At 43.4% G+C, this 20,421-nt stretch overlaps 8 protein-coding genes across 9 annotated transcripts; 5 read left to right on the top strand and 3 right to left on the bottom strand.

The window, feature by feature from the left end:
• The first annotated feature begins 481 nt into the window (after positions 1-481).
• On the top strand, positions 482-2,495 carry LOC6585910 (peroxisomal targeting signal 1 receptor). The gene has a single exon (XM_044009120.1). The coding sequence runs from the start codon at positions 631-633 to the stop codon at positions 2,308-2,310; it is 1,680 nt and encodes a 559-aa protein (XP_043865055.1). The 5' UTR covers positions 482-630; the 3' UTR covers positions 2,311-2,495.
• Positions 2,459-6,675, bottom strand: LOC6585909 (mediator of RNA polymerase II transcription subunit 18). Of its 2 annotated transcripts, XM_032733132.2 has the most exons (4): positions 6,619-6,675; positions 3,289-3,394; positions 2,941-3,230; positions 2,459-2,877 (listed from the first exon to the last, which is right to left on the bottom strand). In XM_032733132.2, the coding sequence occupies exons 1-4, from the start codon at positions 6,644-6,646 to the stop codon at positions 2,636-2,638; spliced, it is 666 nt and encodes a 221-aa protein (XP_032589023.1). In that variant the 5' UTR covers positions 6,647-6,675; the 3' UTR covers positions 2,459-2,635. The 2 variants fall into 2 exon arrangements, with proteins under 2 accessions (XP_032589023.1, XP_002011533.1); XM_002011497.4 differs by lacking the exon at positions 6,619-6,675 and having other exon boundaries at positions 3,289-3,508.
• LOC6585908 (upstream stimulatory factor) lies at positions 3,837-5,898 on the top strand. The gene is made up of 2 exons (XM_002011496.4): positions 3,837-5,289; positions 5,360-5,898. Exons 1-2 carry the CDS (start codon positions 4,331-4,333, stop codon positions 5,622-5,624), a joined length of 1,224 nt encoding a protein of 407 aa, XP_002011532.1. The 5' UTR covers positions 3,837-4,330; the 3' UTR covers positions 5,625-5,898.
• Positions 6,676-6,766: 91 nt separating the features above from the next.
• LOC6585907 (frizzled-4) lies at positions 6,767-12,913 on the top strand. The gene is made up of 4 exons (XM_002011495.4): positions 6,767-8,515; positions 10,122-10,351; positions 10,418-11,342; positions 11,407-12,913. Exons 1-3 carry the CDS (start codon positions 7,482-7,484, stop codon positions 11,338-11,340), a joined length of 2,187 nt encoding a protein of 728 aa, XP_002011531.1. The 5' UTR covers positions 6,767-7,481; the 3' UTR covers positions 11,341-11,342; positions 11,407-12,913.
• LOC6585906 lies at positions 12,852-14,154 on the bottom strand. The gene is made up of 2 exons (XM_002011494.4): positions 13,510-14,154; positions 12,852-13,408 (listed from the first exon to the last, which is right to left on the bottom strand). Exons 1-2 carry the CDS (start codon positions 13,702-13,704, stop codon positions 13,079-13,081), a joined length of 525 nt encoding a protein of 174 aa, XP_002011530.1. The 5' UTR covers positions 13,705-14,154; the 3' UTR covers positions 12,852-13,078.
• A 397-nt stretch (positions 14,155-14,551) lies between these two features.
• LOC6585905 (HMG box-containing protein 4) lies at positions 14,552-16,414 on the top strand. Its single transcript, XM_002011493.4, has 3 exons — positions 14,552-14,701; positions 14,750-15,289; positions 15,344-16,414. The coding sequence occupies exons 1-3, from the start codon at positions 14,668-14,670 to the stop codon at positions 16,039-16,041; spliced, it is 1,272 nt and encodes a 423-aa protein (XP_002011529.1). The 5' UTR covers positions 14,552-14,667; the 3' UTR covers positions 16,042-16,414.
• A 329-nt stretch (positions 16,415-16,743) lies between these two features.
• Positions 16,744-18,816, top strand: LOC6585904 (histone H4 transcription factor). The gene is made up of 3 exons (XM_002011492.4): positions 16,744-17,544; positions 17,651-17,967; positions 18,033-18,816. Exons 1-3 carry the CDS (start codon positions 16,863-16,865, stop codon positions 18,420-18,422), a joined length of 1,389 nt encoding a protein of 462 aa, XP_002011528.1. The 5' UTR covers positions 16,744-16,862; the 3' UTR covers positions 18,423-18,816.
• Positions 18,817-19,287: 471 nt separating this feature from the next.
• LOC6585903 (60S ribosomal protein L36) lies at positions 19,288-20,177 on the bottom strand. The gene is made up of 3 exons (XM_002011491.4): positions 20,074-20,177; positions 19,759-19,886; positions 19,288-19,691 (listed from the first exon to the last, which is right to left on the bottom strand). Exons 2-3 carry the CDS (start codon positions 19,879-19,881, stop codon positions 19,467-19,469), a joined length of 348 nt encoding a protein of 115 aa, XP_002011527.1. The 5' UTR covers positions 19,882-19,886; positions 20,074-20,177; the 3' UTR covers positions 19,288-19,466.
• Between the last annotated feature and the right edge of the window lie 244 nt (positions 20,178-20,421).

Genomic DNA, 20,421 nt, shown 5'->3' with positions numbered 1-20,421 from the left:
ATGAAATACCAATAATACTAAAACTTGTACAACTACCAAAAATACTGTTAGCATTAACATTTCGTTAGTCAGCTTTGTGTATTTTACATTTGTACATAACTTGAATTGTAATTGTTTAGTTTATCATCTGTAAATAACAAATATAGTATTTCATCAAACCAAAACATTGATATTACGTGAAATTTGGAAAAATAAATTGGTATTTAGTATCCGATATACAACGCATCGGAAAACGTAAATTAGTATTTAAATATTTAAGAACTATTGGTAAAACATCGAAATAATAGTTGTTGATTAAGGACTAATTAAACGAACATATTCTGAAACTTGTTTGAAAGGAGAAAACAAAAATTGTGTCAACATATATTGACTGTAATCGCTTTGTCGCCAACATTCCCAATTTAGCACAATAAGCAATCAATCTCGATAGCGCAAATATCGATATACAGTGCAATTGCACTTACTAGTTCGATCTCCGTATGCTCACTCGATAAATCAATAAAGAACAATGCAAATTTTTAGTCCATCCCCGTTGTGGACATTTGGACCTTTGTTTCGCGTCTTATCTTAAAGCCCCTCCATCCAAAAATCAACTGCTGATCAACACCAAGTAAGCAGTTACGTAGCAAAATGTCGTTGCGTCCGCTTGTGGAGGGCGATTGTGGCGGTGTCAATCCATTGATGCAGTTGGGTGGCCAATTCACCCGAGATGTTGCACACAAGGACGAAGGTTTTGCTCCTGCGCAGTTCGAGCGCAGCTTGCGCCCGGATGAGCAACTAGTTAACGATTTTCTAGGTCAAGTAGCTGGCCCACCGCAGTCCTTTCAAATGGATGCACTGCTGCAAGAGATGCGCGGAGTAAACATCCATGGACCACCACAACAGCATAGTGAAATGGCCAATCAATGGGGACGGGATTTTATGCAACAGCAGCAACAGCAACACCAGCCAAACAAAACGGTGCAGACATTGCAGCCCCTGCAGTCGCAAGACTTCTTTGACGAAACGATGATCTGCACCCAAAACTTTATGCCAAACCAAATGATGCGCCAGCCATACCTTGCCATCACAGCTGGATCCCAGCAACATCAACCTCAGCAGCAACAGCACGATTCGTTCTTCGACGAGAACGTCGAGACGATCATTACTGACAATCTGCCAAGGGTGGAAACTTACGCAGAGTCTCTCGAGGATTGGATCAGTGACTATCAGCGCAACAAGGAGCTCAACGAGCAGCAAACGACAAATTTTAATGAAAAATTCTGGCAGCGTCTGCAGGACGAATGGCAAAAGTTGGCTGAGGAGAACGAACATCCCTGGCTCTCCGAATTTAATGAGAATCTGGACGCCTACAAGGAGTATGAATTTGCCGAACAAAATCCGATGACCGAGCTGGATAATGCATTTGAGAAGGGCAAGGAGTACTTGAACAAGGGCGACATACCTAGCGCCGTGCTCTGCTTTGAGGTCGCCGTCAAGAAGGAACCGCAACGGGCCGAAATCTGGCAGCTATTGGGCATCTCTCAGGCCGAAAACGAAATGGATCCACAGGCGATTGCGGCGCTCAAGAAGGCTCTGGAGATTCAGCCGGATAATCGCCCGGTGCTGATGGCCCTGGCCGTATGCTATACCAACGAAGGCTTGCAAAGCAATGCCGTAAAAATGCTGTCCAACTGGCTGGAGGTACATCCGCAGTATAAACACCTGTTGTCCGCTTACCCGCAGCTGCAGTCGGAGACGGTCACCATGGCCTCCTCGCTGATTGGGGGCAACAAGCTGCGCGATCTGCAGCAGGTCTACCTGGAGGCAGTGCGCATGCAGCCCGCCCAAGTGGACTCCGATTTGCAGGAGGCACTCGGTGTCCTCTACAATTTATCCGGCGAATTTGACAAGGCCGTCGACTGTTATAGGGCGGCCGTGCATGTGGATCCTCAGAATGCCAAGCTATGGAATCGTTTGGGTGCCAGCCTGGCCAACGGCTCACGATCTGTGGAGGCGGTCGAGGCATATCAACAGGCGCTCCAGCTGCAGCCAGGATTCATACGCGTGCGCTACAACGTCGGCGTCTGCTGCATGAATCTGAAAGCATATAAGGAGGCGGCCGAGCACCTGATTACGGCGCTTACCATGCAGGCCCACACGAATGCCTCTAGAGAGTTACCCAACGCTCAGGCTATCGGCCAAAATCAGATGTCCGAGTCGATCTGGAGCACGCTCAAAATGGTCATATCCCTGATGGGGCGAAGCGATCTGCAGGGTCACATCAGCGATCGCAACTTGTCAGCACTCAACGAAGCCTTCAAGGATTAGGCTGCAGCAGTTGGTGTCCGGTGAATAAATTTGAAACGCCATGCATTCCGCCCAACGTCCTTCCATTTAAAATGTTGTTTGGCTATTGTGCTTTGAGTGTATTTCTCTAAATGTTTGGATTCTAGATGTTTCAATTAAATTGTTATCGTTCGATCAATCAAAAGAAATTGTATTGAAAAGTGGAACTATGTGTTTTACTTATAATAGTTGTATAGATCAAATTATCATATAGATGCATTCGTATGTACATCCTGTCTTTGCGGTGCTGCATCATTGGGAGCACATTTGGTTCTGTAGAAAGGAAAGGGCATGGTTAGCAATGGCTTCATGGTATATTGGCCAGACGCTTGTAGTCAATCTTGTCTAGCTGCACCAGCGGTTTCAACTGCTCTGCAAACACGCGCATCTCCTCGCCCACATTCTCCTGGCCCGTGGGCGCCACCACAGACAGTTCGACAATGTAGCTCTGCGAGATGGGCTCGTTGGCCATGTCCTGTTGCTTGCCGGGCACAATTTTGATCAGCTTCGAGACGGTTATCTTCATGCGACCCTTGCGAAACATGTAGCCTGTCCAGAATTTGTCGATCATTAGCTTTTGAGCCGCTTATTCTAGATTCATTTGAGACCAACCTTTTGCAATATATTCGAACTCAAGGCGGAACCCCATTTCGGATAGGAAGTCGAGTATTCCGTTGGTGCAAGCGCAGTCCATGCAGCTGCGCACCAACGTCGGTCGACGCATATCCACCTCCGGCTGGCCCAAATATCGCAGCTGGAACGGCGCATCGCGTCCCAGTGCGCGTCTCACGCGGAGGAGTAGCACGGGCTGAGGTGAATTCGGCTGACGCAGACTCATGCACACCTCGAGATCATGAAACGTCTCCGGCGATGTATCCACATTATCACATAGGCCCTTCAATCTGCAAATGTAATTTCCGTTAATATCAGATTTGAGCCGGGTTTTTGTATTAATTTTACCTGTGCATCAAATGCTCGACGGCTGTGTCCAATATGGAGCCTTGTAGTAAATACTCCAGATTTGGCAGAAAGCGGTTTTTCAGGGCAAGCGAAAGCGATTCCGTTGCTGATGGTATAGCCATATTTCAATAGTAATTTTAATATCAAATTTCAATAAACAAGATCGAGGTTTGTTTATGTTATGCCGTGTTGTTGTATCGCAATATTGCCAAACATTAATCGGTATATCGATATGAGCTAAACTGTAGCCATGGTCAAATATAAGAAGGTTACGTTGTGCGCGACTTTCGATAGGTCTGCGATAGTTTTAACTGTCGACAAATTGGATATTGTATTTATTCAAAAATCACCATTCCATATTTATGCACTTTCAGGAATTAATACATAAATTTGAATTTCTTCTGAAGTTGGTCTCATTTATTACCTTTCTCATGGCAAATATAATGAATTACTTCATCTGTGCGTATATGACGTAGATGCGCAGAATCAAAATGCCTTCTGTTTTGCATTGCATATATTTTTGTGGCGTTATCTTATGCGATAATTCTTGAGTCACTTGGCTGCGGGTGGGGTTGCCAGCTGAAGAAGTTTGCATGCAGATAAGGATGCCAGACGCAAAAAAGCGAACACCCACATATCGTAGCAATTACAATTATTATTATTGTTGTCTAACAACGTCGACAGATGTGTGAGTGTGAACATTAGCCAACTAAATGGCCAAACTAACGCAATACAAATTGCCAACGAGTTCTTTTCGATTGCTCTGCCATAGCGGTAGCTAATAGCTGTTCGGGCTTTTCAATTACACAGAAAGTTACGTGAACAACAACAGCAACAACAACAACAACAGCAGCAGCAACAACAAACAAAACAAAAAAAGGAACAAAAAGAAAGAAGAGAAGACACCCAATTGTAACATACATATATGGATATGTGCACACATGCAAACGCCAACATAACACAGTGAGATGACATCGGACGGCTACAACAATAATAATAGCAACAACAACAACAACAACGGCATCGACACAAACCAGCTGCAATGAACGTAAAGAAAAGGCCACGTCTGGAGCTGGCCACAGCTGCAACAGCAACGGCTGCAACAGACGTTGCATATGCTACATATAGTAACGGGAATGGTGCTGGCACGGCAACAAACGGTATTTTTCTAGCGAGCGGCGTGGACGTGAACAATGGTGCACAAATCTATTTAACCATATGCGGTGACGATGACAATTCGAATGAATCTCAGGAGTTTTATGCCATCGAGAGCATTAAACAGGAACCAGATTTGGATGCGCTGCACGCGCTGCTCCCAACAAATCTGCAGCTGCCAACGGGTTGTGAAATCTATTTAGTTAAAGACACCACTACCACGACGACCACAAGTCCCAAGGCGCACGAGCAATTGTTGCAGAAGCAACACCAGCACCAGCACCAGCAGCAAAACCAACACCAACAGCAGCATGCACAACCAATGGCTTCCATTAAACTGGAGCCGGACTCCATTGCCACACCGTCCACGAACGTGCTGTACGTTAGTGGCAGCGGTGCAACAACGACCACGCACAACATTGTTGTTGCTGCCAGCAAAGATTCACCAGGCAGCGCCTGTGGCAGCGGCAGCGGCAGCAGCAGCTCCTCTTTACCAGTGGCTAGCCATGCCGCAGCAGCAGCAGTTCCAGCCATAGCTTCAGCTGGCTATAATGTTAAGATGGATGCGTTTAAGAAGCGCGACGACAAGCGCCGCGCCACACACAACGAGGTGGAACGCCGGCGTCGTGATAAAATCAATTGCTGGATCTTCAAGCTGAAGGAGATGCTGCCAACGGAGGGCAATCGCTACAAGCCAATGGCCGAAACGTTGGACAGCAAAGCGGCCAGCATGCGGAATAATCAGCAGCAGCAGCAGAATGGACGCACACCACCCAACGATTCCAAGTCTCAAATATTAATCAAGGCCTGTGACTACATCAAGAGTATGCAAAATGAGATAGACAGGTGAGTAAATGGAACACATATATAAACATATATGTATATAGATACACCGTTAATCATTTATCTTTTGCAGTCTGCGCGATTGTTTGCAGGAGGCGGAACATTTGCGTTTAAGCAATCAGGCGCTGCGTGATGAATTGGAAACGTTGAAGCAGCAACAGGAGCTGCAGGAGCGTTTCAATACCGCTGGCGGCTCATTCAACGTAACGCTTAACTCCCTCAATAGCTCAGCTACTAGTGACCTCTTCGATAATATGGATGGGGCGGCCAATCTCTCAGCGGTCTCGTCGATTAACTTTACCAAACGGGGCCTAATGATCAGCGACTACGATGAGTAGAGCCGAGAACCCAAAAACAAAAAAACAAACAAACAAACCAAAGAAGAGATAATAGCAAATTTATATACATACATACAGACAGACAGACATATATATATATATCTATATAGTTAAATCATTTTATGTGCCAGAATTTGTTGAGCGGACGAAAAAGAAGATGAAGCTTCGGTTGAATCGAAGATATTTTCTTGTTATCGCTTTTTGTTAAATATTGGCTGGCAATCCTCATATATACGGCATACGTACATACATAAACATAAATACATATTCATATACATATACATATGCTGACTTACATATATATACATACATGCATAATATAATAATTCATATTTTGAGCATATATTGTGCTTGTTTTTTCGATTTTATTGTAATTGTTACTCGCACTAATTAAATAATGTAAATTAATTTGTAATATCTTAAAAATTTATCTAAAGCTACCTATACAATTATATATATATATATATACATATATACATACATTAAGCGGTTAGCGAAAGTCTGCACATAAATTAAAGATGTTCGGGCTAGAATGTTGCCGAATCGTTTTGCCTAGGAATTTGGCAATATCGTATACAGCTCGATATAGAAGAATATAACAAAATAATATCAGACATAACCGCAATCAGGCAAATCATAAAACAAGAGAGAGCATATGTGTGTGTGCGTGTGTTAAAGAGAGAGAGCGAGATCTAGATATCTAGAGAGTATGCGTGCGGGGCTCGCCTCAATTCAAATGCATATTGTATGCAATTCGCTCTTGTGGTGTGGTGTGTACAGAATAACGATATTGTTAAAGAAAATTTGTAAAAACCAAAACAAAAAAACAAACATTTGAACACATATTGTTGTGAATCGTTAGAACAATTGTTTTTTGGTATAGCGTTGATGATATGAAAAGTGCAATTTGTGTTACTTGTTGCTATCTACATATATACCAGTTAATAATTCTATTAAATTCAATAAAAGCAAAAAGACATAATTTTCGTCTTACCTCGGTCCTTCTTTGTTTTTGCCTGCATCTCGAAATTTTAATTTGTATTGCCGATTTTAGCGCTGTGTGAACTTAGCCAACACTACTTTTTCGATAGCCTATTTTATAGCACTGGAACGCAATCGATTTGCCGCCACTTAGCATGAGTCCAGTACTATCGATAGACAGATATCTACAAGTTCTACCCGAAACGATTCAACGCAATATTTACAAGTCTTAATTTCTTGGTCGCAACGAAACCAAAGTAAACATTCAACTAGTGAGCTCGAGATCGAAATTTTCTAGTGGCATATCAATTTTGGCAGGCCAAATGCAAACAATGTGACTAACTGCGAACATAAATAAATATAGATATTTATAACTACCTTAAGTAAACAAACAAATCCTATATAAGTTGTTAGGAAAAAAAAAAATAAAAGCTGAAACCGAAAACGGAAAACATAAACAAGTGCAAAACTGTGCAGCAGCAGCCGCAGACGCAAACGCAGTTAAACGGAAAAAGTGTAAAATTGTAATTGGGCAAAAGATAATCTGCATACCAATTGTGAAAGAACAAGAACAGAAAAACTAGTTTGCAGCAGCGACGTCGACCGCACGATAACAAGAGCGACCGACGCCAAGGTAGTTAACGAGCTGACAAGGGGAGTCCAGTGGCCAGACAGGCGGGCGGGAAAGAGATAGCTGCTATCTGGCCAATAAGTGTGAGTGCAAGCGCGAGCGCATGGAACCAGTTCTCTGCTAACGGCAGGCACTATGCAAACCGACTGAGCAACAACAACAATAACAACAGCAGCAGCAACAACAACAACGGCAACAATAAGAATAAGAACAAGAGTAGCGCAGTATCAACAAGTTAAATCAGGATGAACGTAAAATGGTTGCTGGCAGCCCTGCTGCTGTTTGCGCCAGCCAGAAGCGGGGGCAGCACTGCCATCATCAGTACTGGCATCATCAGCAGCAGCAACGCCCCGCCCGAAATCATTTTCCGCCAGTGCGAGCCCATCCGGATCGAGATGTGCCGCGGCATTGGCTACAACGAAACATCAATGCCCAATCTGGTGGGGCACGAGCTGCAGACGGACGTGGAGTATACGCTGCAAACGTTTGCCCCGCTCATCGAATACGATTGCAGCTCCCAGCTGAAACTCTTCCTGTGCGCCGCCTATGTGCCCATGTGCACGCCCAAGGCGCCGGTCCACTCGATCGGGCCCTGTCGCAGCCTCTGCGAATCCGTGCGCATTCGCTGTCATCCGGTGCTCCAGGGTTTCGGCTTCCCTTGGCCGCCGGCCCTCGACTGCGAGCGCTTTCCGCGCGAGAACAATCACGAGACCATGTGCATGGAGGGACCCGGCGAAACGCATCTCACGCTCCAAGACCATGAGCTCTATGGCCAGCAGCTGCCGGGCCTGAAGATGGGCGCACCGCTGCCGCTCGACTGCTCGGCCCTGGCCAAATCCCATTTGTATGTGAAGCTGCATCGGTCCGGACGCTGTGCACCATTGTGCGAGGCGGACATTCTATTCACGCCCAGCGAGAAGCATCTATCCGAAATCTGGGTATCCACCTGGGCGTATGCCGGACTGGGACTCGCCTGCGTTGCCACGCTCTGCCTCCTCCTGTTGGGCGGTGACCATCGTGGGCGTGGCACCGCCGGCAGCGCCGCCAGTGGCAATGCGGCCGCCAAGTGGTCGCGTCTGTTGTCGCCGCTGCTCTGGTGCCACAACATGGTCACCATTGGCTGGACGGTGCGTTTCATTGTCGGACGCACGGGCACCGCCTGCGGCACAGATCCCCAGGCGCCCAACGAATCCCTGCTCAGCGTCGATGGCCTCTCCAATGCGGCCTGTGCCAGCGTCTTCCTGTTGCGATACTATTTCGGCATGGCTGCTTGCGCCTGGTAAGTGCTGGAACTAGGCAGGAACTAGTTCGAATCCGAAATTGATATATGAACTAAAGTACTGGAACTAGTTTAAGAGCAGCAGGCAGACTGGAACTAGTCGGAAATTCTACTTGACTAACTCAAGTCTGGAACTTGTTCAATTGATCTTTGATTTTGAGAGCTTTTAGGAACTGCATTCTGAATGTTAATGTTAAGTTTTCATATCACCAGCAGCCAGAATGGAACTTGTTCTTCCGTTCCCTTTGAGTAACTCAATTATGAAAATCATTCAAAAGGCTTTAGATTTTGAGGGGAGCTTCTGGAACTGGTTCAAAAAGTTATATAATACAATATTCATTTAAACAAGAGCTAGACTGGAACTTTTTCAATAGATTTCTGCATTAGATAAACTTTAAAGCAGGCACATTAGTAACAGCTGGAACTTGTTCAAAAACCCAAAAACTAGTTCATTAGCTATTAAATTCTATTTATCTATGTATTTTAGTTCATATAGGTCGTATACTTGATATTATATGAAGCCAATAAGACTTTGAACGAGTTTCTTCAAATTGTATGTCTAATGCTTGGAACTAGTTCAGTAGTTCTTATTATTAAAAAAAAAATTTAAGTAAGCGATAAAACTCATGTTTCATTCGTGCTTGAGTGTGATTTTAGTACTATGACTCCGAACTGTTTTACGACTTGTCCATAAATGTGGTATATTTTATTTTCATGTCGTGTGGTTAGGGTTGATAACAATAGAGATAGGAATTTGCTAACGCCACCTATTTATGACTGAAAACGTTTTGTGTTTCAGCCCAAATCTATATACATATGTAGGTATATATAAATATATCAAATGCAAATGCTATATACGATATATACATACATTTAATCTATATGCTATAATTAGAGATTCGCCTAAGAATCAATTCATTCTCTGTTTTCTGCTCATAGATTTGGATTCCCAGAATCATCTAAAATTTACCTATAATAGTGCAATAGTTTTTATTTGATTTTATTATTATTATATTAATAGACATAGTTCTATGCTAAGACTAAACGGAATCTCAAATACAGGCGAAAGATAGATGGAAAAGTGAAGGCAAAATAGTTATAGAAATATGAAAGATGAAAAATGATCAATAGACACTAAACGGTAATAGATAGACCCTTAACATCTAAAGTTATATGATATTCAAAGCTAATTTCGATATGATATATACATACATTTAATCTATATGCTATAATTAGAGATTCGCCTAAGAATCAATTCATTCTCTGTTTTCTGCTCATAGATTTGGATTCCCAGAATCATCTAAAATTTACCTATAATAGTGAAATAGTTTTTATTTGATTTTATTATTATTATATTAATGGACATAGTTCTATGCTAAGACTAAACGGAATCTCAAATACAGGCGAAAGATAGATGGAAAAGTGAAGGCAAAAATAGTTATAGAAATATAAAAGATGAAAAATGATCAATAGACACTAAATGGTAATAGATAGACCCTTAACATCTAAAGTTATATGATATTTAAATCTGATTTCGCTCCCACATGAAGCGCACTCGCGTGATAATGGAAGGACTCTGATAAGTGCTCTTCTCTATTTTTTGCAGGTGGGCCATTTTATGCCTTGGCTGGCATCGGGATATACGCCGCAATAGTCCCGATACCAAGGGACATATAGCGCTGCCCGCCGCTAAGCGACAGGGAGGCAGCAGCCATGGCAGCGCTCAGCAGGATTTGGCGCAGAATAACTTCGTGTGCTTTGTGGCCTGGGGACTGCCGGCGTTCCAGACGGCGGCGGTGATCGTGATGCGACTCGTCGACGCTGATGAGCTGTTGGGTATGATGGACTTATTTGTACCCTTAACGGTAACACGACTACGACTGATTTCTCTCCTTCCAACAGGCGCCTGCTTTGTGGGCAATCAGTCGGACAAGGCGCTGCAGGTGCTGGTTGCCACGCCCGTCTTTTGCTATTGGATCTTTGGCTCGATGAATCTAATCTCTGGCTATTTGGTGCACTGCCGCAACAAGGAGATATTGCGCAATAGCAATGCACTGAGCCTGCAGCAGCAACTGCAGCTGGGCGTGCACAACAGCTCCGGCATTGGCATCTTTCTGTTCATCTATGGCACCGCCTGTGCCCTGCTGCTGCTCGCCGTGATCTATGAGTTTGCCAACATCGATGTTTGGCTGAGTCAGCGGGAGACGAGCACACCGCTCTGGCCGTATCTAACGCGCGCCTTCATGGAGCTAATGCTGGGCATTTGCTGTTTCGCCTGGGTGCTGGGTCCCAGCATATCCAGTCTCTACAAGCGCCAGCTGTCCATGCGTCCGCTCAAGCAATCGGCCGACCGCCATCCGCAACAGCAGCTGCAACAACAGCAGCAACAGCAGCCCTCGCTTCTGCATCAGCACCGTCACCATCATCATCATCATCATCTGCAGCAACAGCAGCAGCAGCAGCTGCAGCAACAGCAACTCCAACAGCTGGATGGCCAGAGCAGCTCGCGTGGCTCCCACCTGGCGTGCAGCAGCACCGTTGTCTCCTATCACTCGGTGCGTCCCTCGCACCAGTCCATGGTCAGTGCGCCGCCACTGATCAGCAGCCCCTACAAGCACAAGTCGCAGCACACGGGCGCCGGCTCCATATCGCTCAACCAAATGTCTAACTATTCGCTCGGCCGCAGCGCCCAACAGACGCCGCACGCCCACTCGACGCAGCGGCTCTACTATGCGCCATCTAAGCATGCCCATGGCCATCATCATCATGGCAGCTATACACACTATCCGCAACTGCAGCGCTATGGCAACGAGACGTTGCTCTGAGCGTGAGTCATGACCAGCTCTGATTACACTATTCATCTGCTAACAACTTGTTCCACTCTTATCCAGATTGATCGCTGCCCTCGCCAAGAGTTCTTCAAGTCTGAGGCCGCACGTTAAGCACAAATGCGGCTATAACAACGCAACGTTCCTGCCAAGGTCAGCATAGAATCAGCCTACTTTAGCTACCTATCAATTTGCATTTAAGCAATTTACACTTTATGCACAATTTGTTAACTTGATTAAGGCAAAGAAAAAGATTGTATGCATAGAGAGAAAGCATATTCAAAATTGTGCCTTAGATGTGAGAGAGCGAATGAACTAATGCAGTCTAGACTCTAGTTTCTTGAGAGATATCAACTTAGGTAATTTTAAAACATATAGTAGAGCTCATAAGCAACTGAGTTGTAAAAGAATTTGAATTGTTTATATGGACTTGAGCTGTATTACATAGAATATATATTTGATTCCTTGACTTAAACTGCAAACAGTTAACTCTTAGCCTAACTAGTTCCAGTTGAACTTGTAAAATTGAACTAGTTTGGGCATATACCTTAAATTATACTCTATATATCATTTCAAATCAATTTATAAGCCAAATTAGGGCCAACAAATTGTGCATAATTATGTTTAGGTTTCACACTATTTCTGACTTTTGGGAACCCACGTAAATGTATTGCTTTAAATGTATTATCTTGTGTATGCGTGTCTGTACTTAATATTCTATTTTAATTAATATTTATGTTGTGTTCCTTTAAATGTTGCTTGAAATGCCATGAAATGAGTGAAAAGCCAGGAACTAGTTCAGCTAAAAGAAAATAGCACTTTTACATTTTGAACTAGCTCCTGGATTTTTGGTTTAGCTTTGCTTGATATGAAACAAATTTAATATTAATTATTATATTTATGAACATTTTGTGCAATACTTAATATTTTCAAAAATGTATTTTGAAATTTCTATATTCAATTCGACATTTGTATGTAACTTGGCCTTATTTACTTAATTATGTAATTTTGTATATTATTTCATGGCACTTTGATTTTTAATAATTATTTTTTAGCGCGTAACCAAAGTACAATACACTAAAAACAATTCTTGCCGCATATTCTAATTATAATATATATTTTTTATCATTCTGCTTCCTATATATATATATATAAATATATGTAAATTCTGTGATACTGTGATTCATGTTTTAAAGATTTAATAAAAAAAAAAGAAGTGTACTTAAATCCAAAATCGATTCGAAACGCAAGTGTACTTAAATCAAACAATAATTGTATTCAGTGTGCCATTAGAGTTAAGAATTAAACAAACAAAAAAATACTTAATACATTTATACATATTATAGCAATTAAGTTCCAACTAAGTCTTGAGAGTCTTTATAAAAGCTGAAAAAAATTTTGAATTCAATCAAATCGTATTAAACTCTATTTATATATCGTATAAATGAGCATGCCTTCTATCCCTTCTATTTTTTTTTTTTTTTTTTTAATAAAACCATTTTTATATATATATAAATATGTCAAATGTATTTCGTATCTTATTTATGGCGAATAAAGTTGTCCAAAATGATTTAATGCTGTTTACTTAATACATGGATTTTCTTTGTTTTGATTTTTGGTATATACAATTTTCTTTTTACAATTTTACCTGATGAGCATTTTTGTGTCTTATACGACTTCTGCGTTTCTCTTATATTTGAGCTGCCGCAAATGGAGTTCATCGCTAGTTCAAGTATTATTGTCGACTGGGTGGCAACGCTGCGGTCACGTCGCGTCGAGCGGGTGCACAAACCACAATTGTATCGCCTCGATTGTTGTTGTTGTTGTTGTTGCCACTTCTCCCGTTGCCGTTCGCTTGCCAATTATCAAGGTCCTCGTCGGTCGCGGCCTCGGCCTCGGCCTGCTCCTTGGCACGCTGATGGTATTTAAGTTCGCTGGCATACTTCGAGTTTGTAATGCCCAGGAATGAGGCAAGGCCGCCGCCAACGTAATCAATGCCGGCCAATATATTGTGGCCCACCTTGGTGGCCTTGTAACGTAGGCGCGGCCCGAGCGGCAGTTCGCGCTGCTCCCGAATGAGTCACAAAATTTGATTAGTTACCAATAATTGATTCATTCATTCATTATCGTATCAACAGCTAAATTCATAGTTTACACAAGGCTTACCTCCAATTGGGCATCGTAACCCTTATCGGGCACGTCCGGCTCGCCGTCGCTATCGCTGGAGGAGGGCTCCTCCATGACGCCATCGCTGAAATACAGCATCCGTTTGCTCGACTGCAGCTCGAGGGAGGAAATGCGATCGGTTTCGGAGCGGCCATTGGCCGCGGACTCGGAATTAGTATTCACTGTAGTCGACATGTTTGAATTATTTGTTTTCAATTTTATATGAATTATGAATTTGTTATGCTAATGGTAATTGCTTTGGGTTAGTCACACAAACGCTCGCGTTAAATGCGAGTTTTACAAATGCACGGCACTGAGTGAATGGCCGAGGGATAACTAAAACAACAAACACAATTTGAGCGGCTCAACCGTCGTTTTGGTCTTGATTCGCCAAATACAAAAATCAACATCCACAAACAAACAAACACACACACGAAATCCAAACAAAACACGTTAATGTCGCCTGTCCATATGGGGGTCGTTTATGTCCTTGGTTTGGGGGCCGGCGTTGCGTGCCAAGCGCCAGTTTGCCATATGTAATCAATAAAATGCCGACTCAATGCCTATGTCGCCCAGCGTATCAACAAAACCGCAAGCAGCGCAACAAGAATTGTAATCAAAACTGTATACAAATCGCGTCGCTTGTAATCGAAACTATCGAAAGTATGTATTTCAAGTGCAACCAGAGCCAAGAAGATATCGCCACGCGTGGCCATTTCATTAACGATCTACAGGTGTGACGTCACAAGTGTATAAGCAGAAAATACTGCGTAATTATTAAATTTATGTTTATTAAAATTGTGAAAATGAATAAATGTAATTAATAAAGCTTATTAAATTATTAATATATTTAAATTGCACCTGATTAGCTATGTAAAATATCAGAACACATGGTAAAACTGGTAACCTTATCAGTTACTGAAAAGTTGATCAATAGATTGTGAGTTCCTTGCGATCAGTTTATCATTGTTATTTATATTGCTGTGCATAATCGTATTATTCTTGTGCAATCTTCCAAGCTGTTGCACTCATGAGTCATGACCATCGTTTATCGGATGGGTCTAGTATGACCGTATTTGTTGTAAACAGCTGTTTACTGATTTCTCATCGCGTCGTTTACAACAATTAAAAATATTGATAATAATTAAAATCAAAACAATGGAATCCCCAATATCAAATCCTGTGACAAAGGGTATGCCATGCAAACTTGTCGAAAAATCCGTGCTCAACGATTGCTTAGATTTTCAGGTGGCTGGCGTTTCACGCAGTGGACGCGTACGCAAAAAATCGTCTAAACTGTTGGACTTCGAATCCCCGGAGGAAATTGAAAAGCGCACCAAACGACCGGGCAGGCAACCAGCTAGATATCCAGGACGAGGCCGGCCACCAAATGCGCTGCGAGAGCGTGAACAAGAATTGGCGCTGGCCTACGCCGAGGAGGAGGACGAGGAGGATGAGCTGGAACACAATCACAATATCTCCGATGAGGAGACCGCAATACCCACAATTGGTGGCACGGCCGATTTACGTGGCGCCCTTATGAACTCTGATGATGAGGTGGACACATTGGTCCAAGACCTGGTCGAAGGTGTCGAGGCGGAGGCCTCCTACACGAACGATTCGCGGGTTCGACAGAGTCTTTATATGCGAGAAAAGTCAAACAATAAGCGAAAGCTGCTCAAGGATAACAAATTGCAAAGAAAGGACAAGGTGCGGGCGCGCTACACGGCCTACAGCTTGTGGATGCGTGAGGTGCGCAAACGCGACTTTCCAGATCTAGGTGAGACATTATTCAAAATCATATACAAATAACTAAACGTAATCTCTCGCCTAGACTCAGCCAATGCGGCACGAAGACTCAGCGAGCTGTGGGCCAATGTGTCCAACAGGGAGAAGAACGCCTGGCGCCGCAAAGCCAAGGTGCTGGCAGCAAAGGCGCGTACCCGGGAATATAATGCGCCAGCTGAAGTGGCTACAGCGCAAACACCGTCAAAGGCAAGCAATGGCAGCGCCTCTGTGTCAGCGGCGACTCCAGACTCGAGTTTTGTGAATCGCGCCACAACGAGTCGCACCAAGAAATTGGCTGCAGATCGACGCCAATTGCCGGAGCAGGCGACAACACCCACCACGTGGGCACAAAGCAGACAGAAACGCAGTAACAACAGCCGGATCAAGGCGATTCCCGCAGCCACCAGCCAGGCGAGCCCATCCACTCGACAAAGCGCTGCGCAATTGGATATGGAGCTGGCCAGTGGCAAGGTTACACCGTCGAGCATTGAGGCTATCGATGCGGCTGCCCATTTAAAGCTGCTTGGCGAAAGTCTGACAGTGATTGGGGAACGCTTGAAGGAGCACAATGGACATGTCGCCCTCTCGGGCAGCCTCTCTGTCCTACTGGACAGCCTCTTGTGCTCGATGGGGCCGCTGCTCTGCATGACAACGCAAATACCTGGACTGGAGAACAAGACGCAGCTAAGCACAAATCTGGCCACAACGTTGGACAACATTGCGTATGTGATGCCAGGACTTTAAGCCAAGTTCATAAATATTTGTAGTTCCCCGTGTAAGTATAATATTTTTATTGGCATATTGTGGAGAGAACGGGAGTGTGCGCATTTGCTCTAGGCAGAATTAACATTAGCAACAATACTGTATAATTTAAATAAAACAAAAACGAAACAATTGTAAATAAGTTGAAAAAGAAATATACCTATATATAAGTAAAAGGAAAAGATAGAGAGAGAGCTCAACTATTGAAACCATGAAAATTGGAGGGAAAGTGGTGTATCGTTAAGTCAATCGATAGATATGCAAATGCGCACTCGATTTAGATTAAGTTTATATCAACTATCGTACATTTTAAGCAATAACTGAAACGATTAAAAGTAGCTAAACAAAAACAAAACGCCCCTATTTTCAATGATCATTTCTTTTTCCTTATTATATCGCTTTAACTGTTTAATTAAAATAATAAAACGATACCTTACTTTAGGTTTCGAGTAAACAAACAACTATCCAGCTACGAATAACGAAATGAAAGGTCGTGTAAGCAAAGCAAATAAAAAACCTCAGTAAATTGAAATTAATATATCAATTTTAAGAACCCCATTTCGAGGAGAATCTTTGAAAATTTGACCGCTTGGCCTGTTGACGGCTTGGTTGGCACTGCATTCCTATCGATATATGCTAACCGAAAATATCGATGCGGATGCACTTTGAAAATTGCCATCACTATAGCGATACCATTGCGATAGAGTTTTTCTTTTACACGGGAGGGAATTGCAATTTATTGACTAGAATTTTGCAGATTTTTATTAGATCCAGATTTGCGCACGCCCACCCACACAAACACAATGATGAAGCAACACCCAACGAGCAAGAGGAAAAAATCATCAGAGCTGCAGTTGCCCTGCGGCTGGCGCGATTGCAAAGTGGTTTGCGATGGCGAATGGCTGCTCAATGGCCACATTGCCGAGCATCTGGAGAAGCACCAGCAGCAGCAACAGCAACAGCAACAGCAGCAAGAGTCACAGGGCCCGGACAAATGTGTATGCGTATGGAACGATTGCGACTTTCAAACAAATTGCCGCGAAGAATTCGAACGGCACAGTTACTATCATGGCTATTACATTAATCTGCTGCTCCAGGGCAAGCACGAGTGCGAGCTCCATCCCGAGATACCTTCCTGCTATGCACTGCCACGCAAAGGCAACAAGCTGCCCGAGCTGAAACAGAATTTCCATTGCGGCTGGAGTGACTGCCAGCGCTCGTTCATTTCCATAGTCGAGTTCCAGGATCACATTGTGCAGCACGCCTCCTTTGAATATGAGATACAAAAGTCGCCAGACGACGAGCGGCCCAAGACCCAGTGCAACTGGACGCTGTGCAACAAGCAGCTGGAGAACAAGTATCGCCTCATCGAGCACATCAGCACGCACTCCAACAAAAAGCATGTTGCCTGCTATCATTGCGGCGAGCTGTTCAGGACGAAGACAACGCTGTTCGATCATCTCCGCCGGCAGCCGGACAACAACAGTAAGTAAATTGAGTAAAGAATAAACAAAAATATATCTCACTCTCTCTCTCTCTATCTATCTATCTCTCTCTGTTTCTGTCTACCCGTCTCTCTCTCCCCATCTAGCACACAAATTTCAATGTGCGCAGTGCTTTAAATTCTTTGCCACGGAGAAGCTGCTGCGCGGTCATGTTGTGCGGCACGTGAACTGCTACAAGTGCACCATGTGCGACATGACCTGCAGCTCGGCCAGCTCGCTGACCACGCACGTACGCTATCGCCACCTGAAGGACAAGCCGTACAAGTGCACGGAATGCGACACACGCTGTGTTCGCGAATCGGATCTGGCCAAGCACGTACAGATTGTCCATTCCAAGATGGTGCATCAGTGCGATCAACCCGGCTGTCAGTACTCCGTGCGCACCTACACGCAGATGAGACGAGTAAGCCAACATCAATCCACCTACCTATATGACCTCTCCCCTAACTCGAATCGATTTCTTTGCAGCACTTTCTGGAGGTGCATGGCAATAATCCGATATTCTATGCCTGCCATTGCTGTGAGCGCTACTTTAAGACGGGCAAATCCCTGTCCGTTCATCTGATTAAGAAGCACGGCTTTCGTCTGCCATCGGGCCACAAACGCTTCTCGTATCGCGTGGATGAGAACGGTTTCTATCGGCTAGAGATGACGCGCATTGAGAGCCTGGAGGTTACACAGCAGATCTTAGCGCCACATATCAAAGAGGAGCCGAACCTGGCCGGCAGCTGTTATGAGATAGTGAATCCAATTGGTGTTGACTACGAACGCATAATCGTTTCCAACGATGCCAACGAGGCGCAGCTGGTGGGCGAGGTGACCATCTCGTTGCCCAGCCTAAACGACGAAGACTTCTGAATGCAGAAATCAAAATTCAATCAAAATCAAAATGGAAGTACAGTAAGCACTCGTTGACACAAACGGCTGTGTTCACGGTATGGTGCTCCTGTTTCTCCAGCCCCCTGTTCCTGATTCACTTCCACAAAAATGCACCGCCGAGTACTCATAGTTTGTAAGCATCATCTAACCTAAACAAGATTTGTTCGAGACTGGGAACTCCAGCTGCGGCCAGACACACACATGCACATGCATGTGCACGTTTAGCGAATGCCCACTGTAGTCCAAGGTCTTCTATACGTATAGCATAATCGCATTTAGAAAGAACTATGTATCACATTTAATTTAGATATAAGTACAAAGTTAAGAGTTCGACAAGCATATTTAATAAACCAAACCATGGAAATCACTAAAACTATCGAAGCTTCTAATTGCTCGCAATGTGTTCTACTTCTATTAAGTAAATACTAATACATACATATATGTATGTACATATGTATTTCTATAGTTTTCAATTAGTTCTAGGCATTCCCTTCCAAGCAGTATTCCAATAACTCGTCGTTGTTTGATTTCGTGTCTAACCAAGCTATGCGGAAAATCAGGCAAGCTGTGGAAACCACAGTTAAGAATATTTCCAGTGGCATTCCACAGTCATATCAAAGCCGTTCGTTCTTTGCAATCTATAGCAATATTGGAAAGTACCGTTTAGAATGTTCCATATTGGACCACTTATTGACAAAGGTGGCATCGCCAAGTCAATAAAAAGAATGAACAAAAAAGAACAGTTAAGCTTTTGCTTAAAGTGAGGTTATGGAACCACTAACAAATGCTCAACTGTCGTTTTGGTTCGTTTAGTGCACTTAAAAAAAATAAACACTCATGCGTAATTATTGTAATTTGTTTTTTAATTCTGGCTTCATCGACTGTTCAGTTTTCTTCTTTACACGTTTTAGCAAATGCTGTTAACACTGCACAACATTTATATAAAAAAAAAACACCGTTGATGTTTTAAAGTGTACCGATTGATGTTATTTTTGCTGCTGCTGTTGTTGGTTGCCAAGGTTTTTACTTGGCATGAGTCTGAGCCTTCCTGAGCTGAGTGAGAATGTTGGAGAGTTCCTCACGCTTCCTCTTGGCACGGATGTGTGTGCCCAAGCGGCGCTTCAGGTACTTCAGGGCGCGCTTATCCTTGGACACCTTCAGCAATTCCATGGTGCGCTTCTCGTAGGGCGCATGTCCAACCACCTCACGAACCAGATCGCGGGTGAATTTTGTGTGGCGGGTTTGAATCTGCAAATGCAATGTCAAACATAATGTAAACAAATGCCAATAGGGATATTATTGATTTTTCACTTACGTTCTTCAAACGGGAGCCACGCAGACCCTTGACCTTCTTGTCGCCGGTATACTTGACATTCTTGACTTTGGTGGTCTTGTGGCCCCTGTTGAGACCAATACACAGCTCGTAGCGGACTGCCATTGTCACTGCAAAACAAACAAAAATTGTAAACACAGTTTTTAATTAGTTTCACTTGGTATTCATATTCAACAACTGCGCTATATATAGCATCGATATTTTAAGTTGCTATTGCACACATAATTTGCACATACAACTGTATGATGTTTGCAATAATTTCAGAATTTGTACACAACTATTTCGCGGCCGACCTACCTCAGTTGCTGTCAAATGGTAGAAAGAGCGCTGTCAAAGAAAGCTAACAGGAAGCCGTTGCGCTCTGACATTAGCTTAGAGCTGCCAGACTATTCAGTTTTGGCCTTACACATACGATACGATTTTCGATTTTGAAATTTATATGATGTCATTTTATATTGATCATATGACTATGCACCGGGTTATAGTAATATAATATGATTAAATATTTAATGTTCTATTGAATTATGAATATAATTTGAAGGCACTTTCAAAGATACTAAATCGGAGTTGCTAATAATTTATCGCTCAGTATATTTTAAAAAAGGCGGGCTATTTTATATATCTAAGTATTGTTTTAAGCGTCAG

This window comes from Drosophila mojavensis, unplaced genomic scaffold, assembly GCF_018153725.1.
Source record: "Drosophila mojavensis isolate 15081-1352.22 unplaced genomic scaffold, ASM1815372v1 contig_136, whole genome shotgun sequence".
Classification (NCBI taxonomy): domain Eukaryota; kingdom Metazoa; phylum Arthropoda; class Insecta; order Diptera; family Drosophilidae; genus Drosophila; species Drosophila mojavensis.
The sequence above is the reverse complement of the archived record's forward strand: the minus strand, read 5'-3'. Positions and strand labels throughout refer to the sequence as shown.